Here is a 17,677-nt window from a genome sequence, read left to right on the forward strand (position 1 = left end):
TTGCTTCACAAGCCTTGTCTCGGGGCGGAGCTGACAAGCTAACACTCAGCATTGTTCGGGAGATTAATAACATACATCAAAGAACAAACTGGAAAATACAATTACTTTAAGTCGCCTCTTGAGGCCTTTTTGACAAAACCTTGAATGCAAATGTTGAACATTTTTAAATGTCCTGCGAAATTGACCGAAGCAACACCAACAATCTGCTGGACCAGCTAACTTTGTGGTCCTTCTGCTCTGATGGCTTTGTTCAGCAGGACATTAAACAAGATAACTCACGATGATGCTGGAATTCTCATTTCTCTGCCAGACATCTGGAGCTGTTTGCATCTTCTGAGATGAATCAGCAGCTAAATAATTCAAGAATCTGGATGGAAAAGAAGTGAAAGCAAAGGTCATTTTGTATAGCAGCATACAGGGGAAAACTTTTACACTCAAATTTGAGAACATTAAACCAAGTTTAACCATTAATGTGAGCCAGAAGAAAAAATACTGATGCATAACTGATATGCTAGGAAGTTGCCCATACAAAGTGTTGGTGGCAAATCTGGCTGACAAAACTCGCTGGTGTGGGATCCTGGTTTGTGAGTAAAGTAAAAATGCGAGATTGTGGATAATTGGTAAAAAATCTCCAAATTCAAAGACAAACAACTGCCTTTCAGCGAATATTCTGGAAAGAGCTTACATGGCTGAAACTCAGTGCTGAAAAATGCAAAAAGCTGGCAACCAAACCACTAAGGACGACTGCGGGTATTTAAAACCAAAAGAAAAAAATATCCGGGAAGAAACAGCAAAGATTTAAGATGACAGCTGTAAAGTTACACTTCAGTTTAAGGGGCGATCACCTCACAGTGCAACTCTATTTCCTCAAAAGTACTACAAATTGCTGTGTACTGCATTTGACAACTAAATATCAGTTTGTTCTTTATGCCTACAGCTCTCTTTTTTTCTTTCGAGAGTCTGGGTAGCTGTAAGATTGTGTGCGTCACCTGCCCAAATAAAGTTGTCAGAGAAAAAACATGTAACAAATATTTGCACTTTATGCTCAGATGCTGCTCGATGGTTTCCAACTTGAACTTGTTGATGGAGATGCAACAAACATCTCAGAAGAAATGGATCACTGAGGTTCTTACTGAGCTTCACGGCACTATGGATTCCAACAGGAAGCTCAAAGTCATTGCGATCATCTGACCTGAGGACTCAGTAAAGGAGCAAAGGATCAAAGGATCAAGCACCAGAGGGACATTCATCCTGCTGATGAATGTCAACAAAAGTGAGCGACTGCATCATGAACCTTGACACAGAGGGTCCGAAACCCCATCAGATATGGTTCATGGTGAGCTGAAGCATGCACGTGATAAGAAAGTAATGAGTCTTGCTATTGGACTTTCCAAGGACAACTACAGAGAGAAAGCCATCTTATGGATTGCGATTCATGCGGTTTCCTGAGATTGAAGGATATGAACAAGATGCCAATATGTCATTTTATGTATACCAACATGTCGGACATGTCTACTGTATAGAGAGGAAGAAGATTACAGTGAAACTGCAAATGCATTGAAAAGAGACTGATAGGGGACCTTCAAAAACATCAGGAAAGAGGTGATTATGATACATAAAGTGAACACAGAGGAGGGGAAGATGAATAATTTCAGGGACGCAAGTTAGAATTTTGTCACCAATAAGCAAATCATAGTTACATTTTCGGGAAAAAATAAAAGAAGAAAGGTTATTTGGTCAATAAAATCTAGTTTATTATCAATCTTATACACTTTTTTGTTTATCTACAATGCATTTTTTTTAAAAGATCTGACCTATCCAAGACTGTACAAATAAAACATTTAATATGTATATATGATTGCAAAAAATAAACAAGTACTTTGAGGCAGTCTGTCGAGTCTAATATGTATCAAAAAGATATTTGACACTGAAAATTACAGCATCCGTCATCATTTTATTTGTCTGCTTTGGCTGAATATCCTGGTAGAAGTAATTGCTATAAATTAAGTTTGTACAATAAAGATGTATTTATATAATCTTTCACTTTTACTATTTACCCTACAATAATATCACACAATCACATTCGTAAGGATTGAATTTAAGTTCTAATTGAAGAATTTGCGAGAACAAATCCTCATTTTAATGAGTTATTAATTAGTTCCACCGAACTCTAGATACAAGTCAGGTGATGTAGGAAACTGCATATTCAACGGGTCACTTCACCCAAATAACATAATTAAAATTACTCTCGGAAATCTCAAAGGGGCAACACAACACCTACATTGAGGGTTAGAGTTAATTCTATCCCTAAAACACACACACACACACACACACACACACACACACACACACACACACACACACACACACACACACACACGCACACGCGCACACTTGTTCGGGATTCTCAGTTCGAACATTAAAGTTTAAATTCACCTTTAAATAGTTAAACCATGTCTTTGCTGAGTCTTCACTCTATAATCTCTCATTATATGTTAAATACATTCACACAACAGTGAGACATTGAAGGGATTCTCTTACACTTGAGAAATGATGGAAGTAACAGAAAAAAGAAAACTACAAACACCAATAAGTCTTTGTACATCAATAAAAATTACAAAACATTAACAGTGTGTAGTCTGGTCCGTGTTGAGTGCGGTTGAGTGACGCTTGGTGACGAGTCAGCGAGACATCATTCGCACAAACTCTGTGGACGGAAAAGATGTGTTGTTACGATTAGTTAAGAATAGGGATCGTGTAATTCTTTCTTCCACCATCTCGGTTTTCCTTTTTTTCCTGAGCCTGAACATTCACCTATTAACTTAATTGAAATTCACACTACTACCTTTTTGTTCAGTTTCCTTTTCTGAAGTTTCAATCACTAACCTTCAAAGTCCACCTCTCCATCCCCATTGAGGTCAACGTCTCGCAGGATCTCGTCTATCTCACTGTGGTTCAGCTGCTCCCCCATGAGCTTCTTCATGGCATTCCTCAGCTCTGCAAGGCTGATCTGACCATCGCCATCAGAGTCAAACTGGGAAAGAAAATCGATGGGTTTGACGAAGCATTTGCAAAGAAATGCATCGGAAATGAAAGTTGGGGAAATCAGGTGGTATATTTGGGTGTGAGTTAATAAATTATACCGCCTACCTCTTTGAAGGCGTCCCTCAGCTCCTTGACTCCAATCATGTCTGCAGTCTCAGCGAGCATCTTGGGACCCATCAGTTCAACAAAGTCCTCAAAATCCACTCTGCCACCACCTAAACAGGGGACAATAAGTACACACATAAGACACTGTTCACTTTTTTTTGTGTGTCTTTAACAAGCAAGCAAACTAATGACCAGATCGATCGGTTTATGATTGCAGATTACTCACAGATCTGCTGGCTGAGTTCTATCAATTCCATCTCTGTCGGCATGTATCCCATAGTCCTCATGCACTCGCCCAGGTCCTTACAGCTGATGAAGCCATCCTTGTCTTTATCAAACTCCCTGAAGGCCTCACGCAGCTCTGCAGGGAAGATGTGTGAAGAACAGTCAATAAGTGCAAAAAAATATGGCAATATTGTAGTTCTAAGTGTATAAGAAAGAAGAAGACGAAAAAAACTATTTTTTTTATCCCCTTTGGGGAATTCATTCTCTGCATTTGACTCATCCTATTTAATTAAGGAGTGCTGGTATGAAGCGCTTTGGGAGCAACTGGGGCGACCGTGGCTCAGTGCCTGTCTTTCAATCAGAGGATCGGTAGTTCGAGCCCCGGCTCCGCTAACCCCTGTTGTTGCGTCCTTAAACAAGTCACTTAACCGTGAATTGTTTCCCGTAGTTGAGTCTATTGTGAATAGAGCAAACATGTAAGTCGCTTTGGATAAAAGCGTCAGCGAAATGTAATGTAATGGTTCAGTGTCTTGCTCAAGGACACTTTGACATGCGAAATATGGAGAGACTGGGGATCAAACTGGCTGCCTTGTGGTTTCAGGACAACCACTCTCCCTATGAGCCAAAGACACCCCCCAAATTACTCTGTAGTTCTTATTTAAAAGCCCTGTATGTGTAGAGGTTCAACATGATTGTTTCATCTTTCTTATTGATCTGAGGGTTATGTTTTTGTTGGACAATGTGAAAATCCCAGTAATAATTGGTCTTTGCTGTGTCGTTCAAATTATTTCTTCTGACAGCGTTATAAGAGTGCAATGTTAAAATCACTGAGTATATTTTTAACTGAATTATAACCAAATAAAAAAGAATGAAAAACATGGCAACATGTTTTTTCCACAACCTGACACCCTAAAATAATAAGTTTTAATATGTTCAATGTACTGAGTTTATACTTAAACAAATGAAAAATATCAATAGCTATTTATTCCATTGTCAAATCACATATTACATTCATGTGAATTCTATGAAAATGGGTTTTAAGAAGTGATTCAAAAGAAGAATTCTGACATTTAATTGGTGGTCAGGAGATTTGACCTCTAAAGCACAAACAAGTCAGTCAGAAGTCTGAGGTTTGAAAGGAAGAAGGTGTTTCAGGAAAAAGAAAAGGGAATGATGACGATTGAAGGAGAGAAGGATAGAGATTTTTGGATTAAGCTTTTTATATCTCAGTACCTACCTTCCATTTCCTCTGGCCGTAGATCTCTGTCCTGTGGTGCAGATAGAAGACAGGAAACACACAGTCAGGTCAAAACGTACACTTTCAATCTCATGTGTCTTGTTCTGATTTTCATACACACATGTACAATGACTTCAGCTTCTAGCTCTTGTTCTAGTTCCTTTGCTTGTGTGAAGCGTCTTTGTTCCATGTTCAATCGCCTGAGAGGAGATCCTATTGCTGGAATATTTGGGTTTTGATCTGAGTGACCCAAATAACCTTTTTAGTCAATCTGCTACACACGCTTGTGTCCAATATCTGGTGGAGGAGCTTTGAGGGTCTGCTGCTCATATGCTCCATAATGAACATTTAAAATGCATCGTTACAAAGTCCCTTTCCAAACACAGAAATAAGGCCCCAAAGTCGGTTTGCACACACATACAACAAAGCTGATGAAATAGCATTTTCAAACTAGAGTTACAACCTAAAATGTTTTCGAAATGAGTTCAAACAGAAGTACTTTTAGCTATAGCTATACCCATACATTTTATTTTGAATTTGCTTCAGTGTGGGGCATGGACAAAAAGGTAATGCCAGGATATGTTTGTTCACAACATGCTCAGCAGCAGGAATAATACAGGCCTGGATTAGAGGATGCAGGAGAGAACAGTGGCATGGAGATTACAGCTGTAAATTGTATTACAAATCACAAAGGATTAAAGGTTTTTCATTTCCCTATCTGCCACAGATTTTTTTTTTCATCTGCATCTGCACTGCTATTCGGCCAGGACACGATTAAAGGACATTAACACATCTGAACAGGCTGAACATGCTGCAAACACAGTATGTACCAATTTGTCTTTTTTTGCTAAATCGAGTGACTGTCAGCTTGAGCCAAATTCAGGCACAGCGGCAAGTATGCAAATGTTTTTGTAGTTTTCGGCTTTTATTCCCAAACTGCTAACACCACTGAGTTCTTGTGAAAACACCTCAAATGTTAAAGTTTGAGAAGTAAATATATTGTGGCATCACACTTTGCTTTAGGAAAAAGTTTCTAATGTTGCAAAAACTAGATGCCATCAAAACTAATGGAAACAAAGGATGTAAATGCGAAGGCTAAGCTATGTAAGTTATGATCCTGAGGGTGTTCCTTTTACCATCATCTGAGAGGATAAAGGGCATTATGGGGGATTAATAACCAGTAAATGCTATCAGCCTCACACTATTCATCTTATAGACTAATCTATCGAGGAATCCTCTTTCGTCCATCCATGACTGTAAGTAGTAACAGAAAGTTGTTCTACAAATTCAGGACTGTGGTGGATCAGAAAAGAAACTGCTGGGTTTCTGGATTGATGCAAGAAACCTCTAACACTGATCATTATCAACAACAAGAAACATAAGGCTAATTTTTCTGCGTAACGTAAACGTCATCATCTGCCCATGACCATACTAAATCTGTGTGCAGCAGACATCATACATACGCATAGCAAGTTTCATTCCACACTTCAGTCCAGTTGGTGGCGTATGCACCTCAAGCTGGTTTGCCAAGAAGAAGATAAAAGTGCAGACGCTTGTTTTGAAGAGCGGTTGTGTCTGCCCTAACCCACATTTAAGTGTATTTACTTCATCTTCAAAGGAATACAAAGACGGCCAAATGACATTCAACCCCTGGAAAATCAAGTGTATTACCGCTATCAACTGGATGAAGTGTGTAATAATAATAATAATAACAATATTAATAATACATTGATTTTATATAGCACTTTTAGAGATGCTCAAAGAAAGATGCTCAAGTCGTACGGATATATATATATATATATATATATATATATATATATATATATATATATATATATATATATATATATATATATATATATATATATATATATATGTATGTATGTATATGTATCCATACCACTTGAACCAGACCAGTACAAAGTCTCAGCTGTCCGCCTAAATGAAACGCCAAAAGTATGTCCTAAGTTTAAAGCCACATTACCTTTAGGAAGCTCTAATATATACACATCTTTGAAATTAAGGCATGGCTTACGTCATGCTAATATTCAATGCTAATATTCCTCACAATGGGGCATTGAGCATACCCATTCACATATACTCATTGTGTCAGTTCATCTCTCCAGAAAGACATCAACTCTCCATGTCCGTAGACAAGAATAGTGTCAGGGGTCATTTTCCATTGAAATACATTTATCCATTCACCAAAGCCAGACAGAGGTCAAGTACAAAATACAGTCCAAAAAAAAATGTTGTCTTATAAATTTCATCAAATTCATCTTAGTTTAATTATAATTTTATCGTTTTGTGATGAGGTAGTATTACTACATTTAGTTCTAGACTTAGCCAAAGGTCTTTTAATACCTCACGTCAGGTGCCTGGAGCTTATAAGTCACCTGTGGTGAGTGACTTCCATCCTCAATTAGTGAAAAGGACTTTAGTCAGGAACTTACTTGATTCCTGTCTCTGATATTCACCTGATATAAAAGGCAAACATGATATATATATATATATATATATATATATATATATATATATATATATATATATATATATATATATATATATATATATATATATATATATATATATATATATATATAGCTCTGTTAATAAAGTGGATTTATGATCTAGACAGTTTCACCTTTCGTTTCTTTTTCATTATAGTACAATCTGTCATACTACATATTATAGCTTGCAACTCATATATTATGTACAGCAAAGTGTAAGAGGTCCCTTCCAACAATTATGTTCATTCTTAATCTCTTCCAAGATTATTTCATCATTTGCAAAACATAGTCTCAAATTATTCCTGGTTGAAAAACAGTTAAAACATTAGCCTTTCCAATGTTATGATACAAGATTATGTCCCCCTCCTCCCCCAAAAAAGTTAAACCATATTATGCAACACAGGTCATCTAGCACAATCACATAAACCATAAACCCTATGAAATGTGCTGGTACAGTGGTATATAGGACTGATGGGCGTTGACACTCACGGGGTGAAATTATCATTGGTGGAAATGGGATGGAAAGATGGATGGCCACAAATAAAATAAAAAAAGACCTTCCCTTGTACAGGCACTGTGAAAATGGATGGATAAAGACATGTTTAAGAGCATTTGGCTTTCATAATGATGTACTGTGTGTGCATGTGTATATGTGTGTGTGTGTGTGTGTGTGTGTGTGTGTGTGTGTGTGAATGTCATACATACAATCTGGCTCTGTGCGAAGCCCTGTCTGAGGAAGATACAAGCAGGCCCCACTAAGTGGTGCAGCATGTTGCAGTTCTTAACCAGAGCGCAAAGGGGCTCATCAAAGTCACGCTCGTTCTCTTCCTCGTCATCCGTGTCCACCTCACCTGCTCCACCCAGGCCCCCCAGCATGGCGGCAGCTAATGGGGCGCCGCTTCGTTCTATAGGCAACTCCCCCTTAGAGGAGAGGAACGAACTAAATTAGGACCCAAATCAAGTTACCACTTATATTCCATTGCAAGCAAACTGGCAGATTCACGCCTGCATGTTTACTGTTATGAAGTCAAATACAATGTAATTCAAACAAAAATATAGATTTATTAGAAACAAATGTATTTCAATCAGACTGTTGTGTCTGAAAAAAATGCTCACAGCTCAAATGTAGCTTTAACATTGTCAGACGTATCACACGCATTGTCTATCAGTTGATAAATCGGTTTCTCTCAGCTCAAAGGAAATGAATGAATCCTTACCTTCTTCCTTTTACAGTTCTTTTTAGAAGCCTTGTTTATGTTTCCCATCTGACTACACTCTGCTTCCTGTCTCCCCCTACTCCTGTCCCCAAACTTCTCCTCAATTTTTCTTCCTCTCCCTCTCTGGTCAATTGTCACATAAAAGTCCAAAATCCATACTTAATCCAGTGCATTCCATGGGGCAACGGCGGCAAATTTTTCCAACTGCACCCTACTCCTAAAAGCAAAAAATAATCCCTGTCAGTGCACGTGCTAAAATCCAAAATCCTATTGGTCAAGTGAGAGGCAAGGTATGCATATGATTTTGCATTAAATCCTAAACTCCTCTAGGTTGCTGCATGCTGTCATGATGAGCTTTGAGACGTGTAGTGTGATATTATGGAATAGCAGCAGGGCGCTGGAGATTGTCGGGGTGGGGTTGGAGAGCTGGGTCATATCTGGGCTGAAACAACCTCCTGCTGCCAGATATTGGCTCTGATTGCATGACTCGACCATATTCTCCCTCCCTTTCTATCTCTCTCTGCCTCTCCCTCTCACACAAACACATACTTTTCCCCACTCATTTATCCGTCAGCCCTTCTCGCCACGGGTGATCCCTTGAATTTGGACCAACTTAAACTAATCCATCCCACCCACCTTCCTCTCTCTGCCTCCCAAACATCATGCTTATGTTCTCAAAATGACTAGTCTGGCAGAGAGAGAGAGAGAGAGAGAGGGGTGTGTGTGTGTGGGAGGTGGGGGAGGGAGGTAGAATTATGGATGGAGAGTTGGCTGCCTATTTAATCCCTGGCATTTTAGATTAGAGGGTAAGAGTTATGTTGACAGGCGATGGGAGTACATGCTTGAAAGGGGTGGACTAGAAGAATATTTTTTTTAACTTTTTAAAGTAAAAAACAGATCAATGTACTTCCAATTCAGTTCAGCAACATGGAAACAAACACACCTTTATTTTCAGATTTGCCTCAAATACATAACACAGACAATTTTGTAGCAAACCCCGCGGCTGCAGTTCGCGGCTGTCGTGAGGCGGCAGGACCGAGGATGCACGATTTAGCTGATCCTTGTTTCATTTGAGATCTGATACAAAATGTATTAATTTCATGAATACTGTATGAAAATGTTTTGCAACAGTTTCTCGGGAAAACACACAAGCATCTAATTTGTTGCATATATTACATTTCATGAATGTAGTTGTTTCTTTAAAGGTTAGATCATTCTGGTAAAAAATAGGTTCAGTATTCATTAGGAGCGGTACGTCAGTAGGTTAGTGGGAAGGTAGACGTGTGGATCACTGTCCGCCACAGTGTCACACAGTGGCTTTAATATGACAAGTAAAAGATACATATGTGTTTCTTCTGGTAAAAATCATATTTCAAATATTTCTACTTTTCAGGAACTCATAAAAATATCTTGACCACTCAATATATTTTTCGGTAAAATAAAAAAATGTCATTGTACGAGACTCCTTTTGTTATTTATTCATATCTTTCCTACTTTTCTTTCTATTTAATTATTCCTTAGCCATAACCTTTACCTCCTTAAATTAAATCCCCAAAACTTGAGATGCAAAACTAGACTCTTCACTAAATACTTGTTATCTTATACTTAAGTACAGTTTTTAATCAAGACATGTTGTTTATTACTGCCAAGCTGCTTTGCAACCACTGCACCAGGCTTAGATACACGTGAGCTCAGGAATTGTAACTTCATACCTCCCTCTAATACACATTTGTATGCTGGTCATGTGGTTCTGTATGTGTGCCAGAGATTAGCAGGAGTATGTGTAAGGCCAATGCTGAGCGCCGGCAGCAATAATCCTCTGTGGTCAATTTAGGAGAACTAACACATGTCTGGTGTCTCTCTATGTCCCTACATCTTTCTATGTGACCTTTCATCTGTTTCCTGAGGTTCACCTCTTTGTATTACCCTACATCTTACTACTTCTTCATTTCTTTAAATACTGCAGCATCCTCTTTAGGTACACACTATAAATTTAACTTGTGATTTGGCCTCTACACGCTATTTCATTGGAACTAATCAGGTGCTTTTGCAGGATACGGACATTGAGCGACTTTCCGATCCTTTACATTGTCCATGTATCACCAGCAGAGTGCAGCAAAGCTCAGCTCGCTGTTACAGCGAACATGAACTTGCGCTCAGCTGCGCACCGCCACTAGATGTCAGCCTCTTGCCTTGCAATCGAAAAAAGGCTTTCCATTTTAGTTACAGGAAAATGATTTTTTTTTCCATGTGTCACTAAGCAGGAAGGGAGATGAGAGATAGGGTGGAGTGGTGAGTAATGACAGGTTGAATGGGAGAACCTGTTTTCATGGACGGATGGCACAACAGTCACTGAATCTCTAGCAGCTTTACAGATGTGATTCTCCATCTGAGCCTGTAGTGTGACCTTTCTGTAGACTTGGGTTAATAAAAAAAAATACACTGAAAATCTATTAAGTAGAGAGGACAGAGATTGATGAGATGATTTGCAACAAAGGATTTAGATCCACAGTGTCTCGGTTATATAATAGAATGTGCCTCAGCCCACGGATCCAGCTGGACACCCACCAGATTAGCAATGGAAGCCTCAGTGCTGTAATGTTTTTCTGATTTCTACATTGTTTCCCGTGATGTATTTCACAGGCATACACAGAAAGCATCAGATTAATTTAATCTGAGTCTCTTTTTTTTTTACAAATACAAAGAGAAACATACAAAGTTGCCCACAGAAAGTCAAAGCAAAATAATTTTTGTCTTTCTCAGCGGGAAAAAAAAAAAGAAGCACCGACAGGCCGCCTCAATCAACAGCCCCGTGTGAACACAAAGCTTTTCAGCTATAAAACCCAAAACAGAGCAGCTGGGTGAGAATTTCTGCTTTATGCCTCGACAACAGTAAGTACACCAGATGCCTGAAAGACAAGGATAGAAGATAGGCGACAGAAAATCCTATAAACAGCATGATGGACACACTCCAAAGTCAGGATTTTGGTTTAGGTAAGGTCAAACATTTTGGCTGAGATAGAGCGTGTCCAAGTGTTTTTTCCATGCTTATATATGGATGTTTACACACAAAGAGCAGTTAAAAAGAGGCCTACAAATAAAAATGTGCAGATACTCTCTTCAACCAACCAAAAAAAAACCCAATGAGGGCAGCTTTGCAGACTTCCTCAGATTGTGGCTATGAATAAGTTACTGCCTGCTCAAACAGTATCCGTGTCATTCGGCCGTTACAACATTCATCTACCATAGTACGTACTATTTACCATGATCCTAGTGCTTAAAAAACGAGTAATAGTACTATGTATGTGCAGTATACTGAGCCTGATTAACGTCAGACATATAAAGTGCTCATCCCCTCATTCAGTCTTTATCGGTTTACTCCGTAACGTCCATGCACATTGAACATGCACATGCCTTGTGACGTTGAACGTGTGCTGATCTCACTGACAAATGAATAAACACAGTATATCTTTTAAGACATCTGTGAGCAGAGTTGCGGGACCTATGATCAAGCTGAGGTGAATTGAGTTGAGCCCTGCTGAGAAGGGTTTGAGTTGCCACACTGACGGATAAAGACACACCGCCAGATCCACATAACAACACAACAGGGGTTTCAACTGTGTACATAATGACTGAAAAAGACAAAAACAATCAGCAAATCAACTCTGTTTCCATACACACAGACACTATATTTGTACTACATGTAACAACTATATTTCAAAACATAATGATAATGGTCAAAAGGGTAATTGATGAATGAATAAAAACACCTTCTACACCTGGGTGTGATAAGAGATGATAATCAATAGTGACAAACTCACAAATATCACTCAACTTTGCAGTTTCTGTTTTAATATCTTTCATCTCATTTGTTTGTGTTTACTTGTCCTTATCCTTAACTTATATCAAAATCCCAGACAGAATAGTGAATGTAGTGAAACAAGTGATGGTACAGTCAGCGGAGAATTTCAATTAAACCTGACATCATTTTACAGACTGCAACCGCATATGGCAGTCTCGATTGTCCCACATTCCCTAATCTCATTCTCGCCCACTTACACATTCCCAAAGGAGGATAATGGCTCACGCACCTGTCAGATTTTGTTCATGCATTTAAATGTGACCTAAAAGTTCTCAGAGGTCCTATGGATTAGAGAATCTCTACAGAAATAGGACAAAGGGATATAAGGTCATAGAAACGTTGGAACTTGTATTCTTTATCTCCATTCAGGGGTATAGGACTCAACTGTCACTGTGCTAATGATGCAACAAACCCACTTTTAAATCTGTCTACTAAAGCTGTCATGTTATTTGTTCTCATTGTATTGTATGCATTGTCTACAAATACACAAATTTAACAGTAGACTTCTATACATTGATATGTTTTACGTTGAGGACTGCAAAAAAAAAAAAAACAGTTTCTGAAATCTGTTTTCTCGATATGTAATTTATTTTTAAACACTAAAATGTAGAGGACAATTCTTATAAGTTTCAGAGCATGATATACATTTTGTATGACACATAATATTGGAAAATGTATGTGAGTATTAGTAACCAAAGATCGAAGAAGAGATCTTGAATTCTGCAATTCAAATATGTGACAAACTCTGTCATGTGATTCTTTTTTTTTATTATTTCATCTGACAAAAGTGCATTTTGTGTAACAATATCATTTCAGTGGAGAACTATCTCAGTGTCAAGTTTTTATTCAACTACTGAACGCTTATTAGAAGAAGATATAACATATCTGTATTCTGCAATTGCTGAAGATATAGTCAAGGTGAGAATGATCAGAGTGTGAGTGTAAACTGCATTTTAAAGACTTGGTCTAGCCATTTCGAAGAAAAAGGAAAATGTTTGAGGTTTCAAGGTTTTTTGTCACTGTTAAAAATGTAGTTACAGCGTAATAACATTTATTCCGGCCCAGAGCATTTAGACATGATTTCTGCGTCGTAGGATACAGCCTTCCAGTAACAGTGAGGGGCTTTAACTGGGAGCTCCAGCAAAAAGAAAGAGAAAGAAAATGCTTCTTCGTGTAATTCTAGAGGGTGAGTACAATGTTGTATGTATTTTGTTGTTTCATTTGAGATTTTGTAGCTTTGTACAGTTACACACTCTTTATTAGCTTATCAAGCCAGTGGACAGCTTCATGTCACGTGTGTTCACAATGATAATGGTATCACTTTCATTTATCTTTAACACCTAGCTATCAAGAACTTCGTCCAGCTATCCCTTTAACGCCCTGTTTATTTGCCCATGCATTTCATTAATAAGTGACAGATGACCACCTAAATGCAAACACCAATACACAACAACATGGGCACAGGATACATTGTTTCCCAGGCTTATTCATTTTTCGAGGACCTCGCCAATGTTCCATTAAATACATTCACTAGAATACACTGGATTACGTGATACGGGAAAAAAGGATGCTTCTCTTCAACTCCCAAATTTGTCCAAAAAGGTTGAGAAGGCTTTGACATGGGAGAGACGTTATTGGTCTGTTCTGACATATAAACACATCTCCAGTCTATTCAACTACCATAATGGATGAATGCAGCGTGCATCAAACTTTATAAAGCCATCTATTGGCCGGGTGTGCATTACTGAAATGACAAAGCAAGACACACACAAGCACGAACAGGTGAGACAGAGGAAGCCCCATCACATACAGAAGAAATGAAAGAATGAAAGAAATAAGAGGGATCTGGCAAAGATTCAGAGTTAATAGTAACATCTTGTAATAGCATAAATACATTAACTGCCATTCACTTGCCCTATAAAGTGACTGCAATATAAAAAAAACTCAAAATGTTCAACTGTCTTGCAAAGGAATATTTAATTTACCTGCTCAGTAATAACTAACAAATAAGCTTACTCATCAACCATGTTTTGAATTTGATGGTTAGAAATTAAGCAGAGTAATTAAACTGCTGTAAAACATGGATTAGCAGGGCGGTCCCTGTGAGTCTTAACTTTAAAACTGATTAAATCTCTCACTGACTCTCACTGAGCCATTCATTTACAGTTTGATGTGCCGTATCTGTCTAACACATTCATGCTCGTCAGCAGAAATAAATCTGGTGCCTCAAGTGATGTGATGTACATCTAACCGACTCGTCATCTCACTTGTTTAAGCTATAATCTCCCTTTACATCGCAATCAATCTCTTCTCTCTTTCCTTATGACATCCATCCATCCTCCATCCAGCCCTCCCTTCCTCCTTTGCTCCATCTGTTGCTAAGTGTATATGGAGGACATCTGAGCAATGCAAGCTATAGAGGGTGTAAACAGGAAAGCAGAGGAAAAGGTTGATGAATTTCTTGTAATTGTGAACAAATGTTGACCCGATCTCAAAGCCATGTGCCCTGTTGTGCTCGGGCACTGCCCATTGGTCTGAAGACCTGTTGCTCTGAAATTACACACAGTAAACTTGAGGTTCTGTGACTCTGTTAACATATTGTTCAATTTGACAGATACCTTTAAATCATTTGAACAACTCTTGATTTAAGTGTCTTTGCGTGTTTCGAAAAGCGCTATATAAGTTGAAATTATTATTATTGATTTTGCTGTCTCAAATGACAACTGTTGCCTGGAGATTTCATTAGCTGCTTCCTATCTTAGTTAGGTGTGGCTAAACGAGGCCCATGAATTACCTCTTTAATATTCATAGCAAATGTTTCTATTCCTAAATAATGTAAATTGTATTCATTCATGTTGTCATACAGTTGGCATGAAGGATTGTTGCAAATATTGAAAATAGGATTAAGGTTGAGTGTTATTACTAGGACCAACCTACTGAAAAGTGAAGCGGATGTGCCTAAATAATTACATTATTTCTATTGACCAGAAAGGGGCGACTCTTCTTGTTACAAAAATAAATCTGATTAAATAAAAGAAGAACAGATGATCCTACTTCCCACTTCATTTATTACCTCAGAAAAAAACATTGCAAACATTATTTTATGGTCTCAATCGCTACTAGAAGTTAATTTGGTAAATTATGGTCCCATTTGGAGTAACACAGACGATAAAGCAGAGTATGTTTTACTGCGTGACTACCTTGTGATTGACAGGTCGGGACCATGACATCACCGTGTCCACATTTTCTTCTTACAACATTAAAAGTTAATTGACATATTTGTATCTCCTAAAAGTTTCTTATTCAGCATTTGTTTTTTCTTAGCTTCACCCTCGTGTGTCACTTCTGGTTTAAAAAAACCCTGAGATTTCAAAACCATATTCCCTTAATCATTAGGTGCTCATTAGGCGAACACAATGGGGACCCACTTATCTAATAATGTCTCCACATCACTACTGGTCAACAACTCCAGAGGGTTCCTTTAAATGAAGTAACAGTTTGATTACTTGCAAAGCGTTGCTCAAAGGCTAAGCAACAGTTCTCACTTCCTCATAGCTATTCAACTCATTCAAACACTTGCATCTTCTGAGACTCTGGAATTTCAGTCATGAATTTATTAATGAGCAGTTTATCACGCTGAGTTTACTAGATGCTTATTTTTTTAGGCAGCGCTCAACAGCACATTTTCCACATAATGTATGTGTGTGAGTCAAACAAACGCCACATGGGACACCTGGGGTGCCTGTAATCTCCTGTTCAGCGTCCTACCTGTCCAAAGACTGAGTCAACGATGGGTCGCAGCTTTCTCCTGTCTCCCTCTTGCAGCCAGACGTCATCGGGGTCTCCCACGGGGGAAGACAGACTCAAGCTCTTGGTCTTAGTCTTTGGAGGCCTCTTTATGCTTGCTGAACTCCATCGCCTTAATGATTCGATCTTCTTCTTTATGGAACCCTAGAGAAGAGGATGAAATAGAAAAGTTGCCTCACAAGCAGATAGTATGAATCAACTAATATAAATTATATCTAAATATATTTAACTCTGCACACTTTGAGGTTGACTTCCTGGAACGTATGGTATTTGAAAAAGTTGAGGTAAAGAAGCTGCATGTAGATTTACAGCACACACCTACTGTAGGTGTAGTTGCATCCAAACAAATAATTTAACATTGAACATACGGTATATGTACCAGCTCAGAAAAACAATGTAAGCATTGAGAATTAGCATTTCTTACACACATAGTATTGCTATAAAATTATATTGCTTTTTAATAAATAAAAAATAAACAATAATTATATTTGTACAAATGAAGTAAATAGGCTGTCCATGCCAGCGAGGCCTCAAAAGGGACACGACAGTACATCATGTTGAGTTTGTAAGAGCCCTAGTGAAAAGATTTAGGACACCGCAAAGGCATATTTTGGCATGTGCATCTACTGACCTTCTTAATTAACTTCCCCTCTGACACCTCCACGGATGATACGCTTTTCGCGTCAGTCATCTTTGCAGCCCTGCTTGTACACACAGAGACGTCCTCTTTCTCTCCGTCTCTCCTCCTGTCAGACTCTTGTCCACTCTTCCTTTCTATCTGTCTCTAGAGCATCTGACACTGGTTGATAATCTGAGGCGTATCTCCCACTGTTGTTGCTCCTCCTCTCATCCCTCCCCCTGAATCTGCAATAATCACTAAATTTTTCATCTATCAGCATCTATCCACCTCTTCTGTTTTTTTTTCTCCCTGTAAATATTGCTACCTCACATAGATGTTTGTCTATTCAGGCACAAGGAGAAGATGTTTTTTTTTTTTTTTTTAACTTGTGGTGTTCCTTTCTCATATTTATTCATATCTATTTGCCTGCCTTTAAATAACTTTTATATTCATTCAAAAATAAAAATGTGTTCCAATGTGTCAGTTGCACACATCTTGTCTTTTTTAGCCTGACACTATTTTCTGTCCCTGTATGGGACAACTCTAATAATCCCATATTTATTTTCCTCTCTGATCTTGTCTGTTCCTATGCTGATGTAGGCTTGTCCTCAATCCTCTGCACTTCGTAGTGCTAGCAACTCTATATTCCATTTACCATATGGGCCTGTGTAGTGCACGGACAAGCACACACAAAACACTTTCAACATGTACAATATGATGGATTTGGTTTAGTATGAAATTACATCTACTGTTTCAAGAAAACCGGATTAACCGAATGGAGCTTTAAAATGTAATTACTTACATATTTTTAGAAAGTGTTCATGCTATTTGTAGACATCCTCCCATATACATCCTACATCCTAACAGGAGCAATAAATAAAAAAGGCACAAATATATATATATATATATATATATATATATATATATATATATATATATATATATATATATATATATATATATATATGTATATATATATAAAAATATAATACAATAATGGCCATAAATTACCAAAACAACAAAAGAATAGGATGAAAAAAACATGGCAAA

General features: G+C 38.1%; 1 protein-coding gene across 2 annotated transcripts; it reads right to left on the reverse strand.

The window, feature by feature from the left end:
- Positions 1–2,643: 2,643 nt before the first annotated feature.
- Positions 2,644–16,699, reverse strand: cabp2a (calcium binding protein 2a). 2 transcript variants are annotated; one of them, XM_068588989.1, is made up of 8 exons: positions 16,640–16,699; positions 15,970–16,152; positions 7,828–8,043; positions 4,613–4,643; positions 3,377–3,511; positions 3,151–3,260; positions 2,887–3,034; positions 2,644–2,707 (listed from the first exon to the last, which is right to left on the reverse strand). In XM_068588989.1, exons 1-8 carry the CDS (start codon positions 16,697–16,699, stop codon positions 2,682–2,684), a joined length of 909 nt encoding a protein of 302 aa, XP_068445090.1. In that variant the 3' UTR covers positions 2,644–2,681. The 2 variants fall into 2 exon arrangements, with proteins under 2 accessions (XP_068445090.1, XP_068445091.1); XM_068588990.1 differs by lacking the exons at positions 15,970–16,152; positions 16,640–16,699 and adding an exon at positions 8,340–8,387.
- Positions 16,700–17,677: the final 978 nt, after the last annotated feature.

Source organism: Clinocottus analis, unplaced genomic scaffold (assembly GCF_023055335.1).
Source record: "Clinocottus analis isolate CAN_PGR_092001 unplaced genomic scaffold, fCliAna1.0.p SCAF_22, whole genome shotgun sequence".
NCBI classification, from domain to species: domain Eukaryota; kingdom Metazoa; phylum Chordata; class Actinopteri; order Perciformes; family Cottidae; genus Clinocottus; species Clinocottus analis.

Coding starts and splice junctions, on each gene's coding strand:
- cabp2a (XM_068588989.1), bottom strand. CDS start 16,699: ATGACTGACGCGAAAAGCGTATCATCCGTGGAGGTGTCAGAGGGGAAG. Junction 8,044..15,969: donor TTGACTCAGTCTTTGGACAG/GTAGGACGCTGA, acceptor CTCTCCTCTAAG/GGGGAGTTGCCTATAGAACG. Junction 2,708..2,886: donor TGGAGAGGTGGACTTTGAAG/GTTAGTGATTGA, acceptor TTCCGTCCACAG/AGTTTGTGCGAATGATGTCT.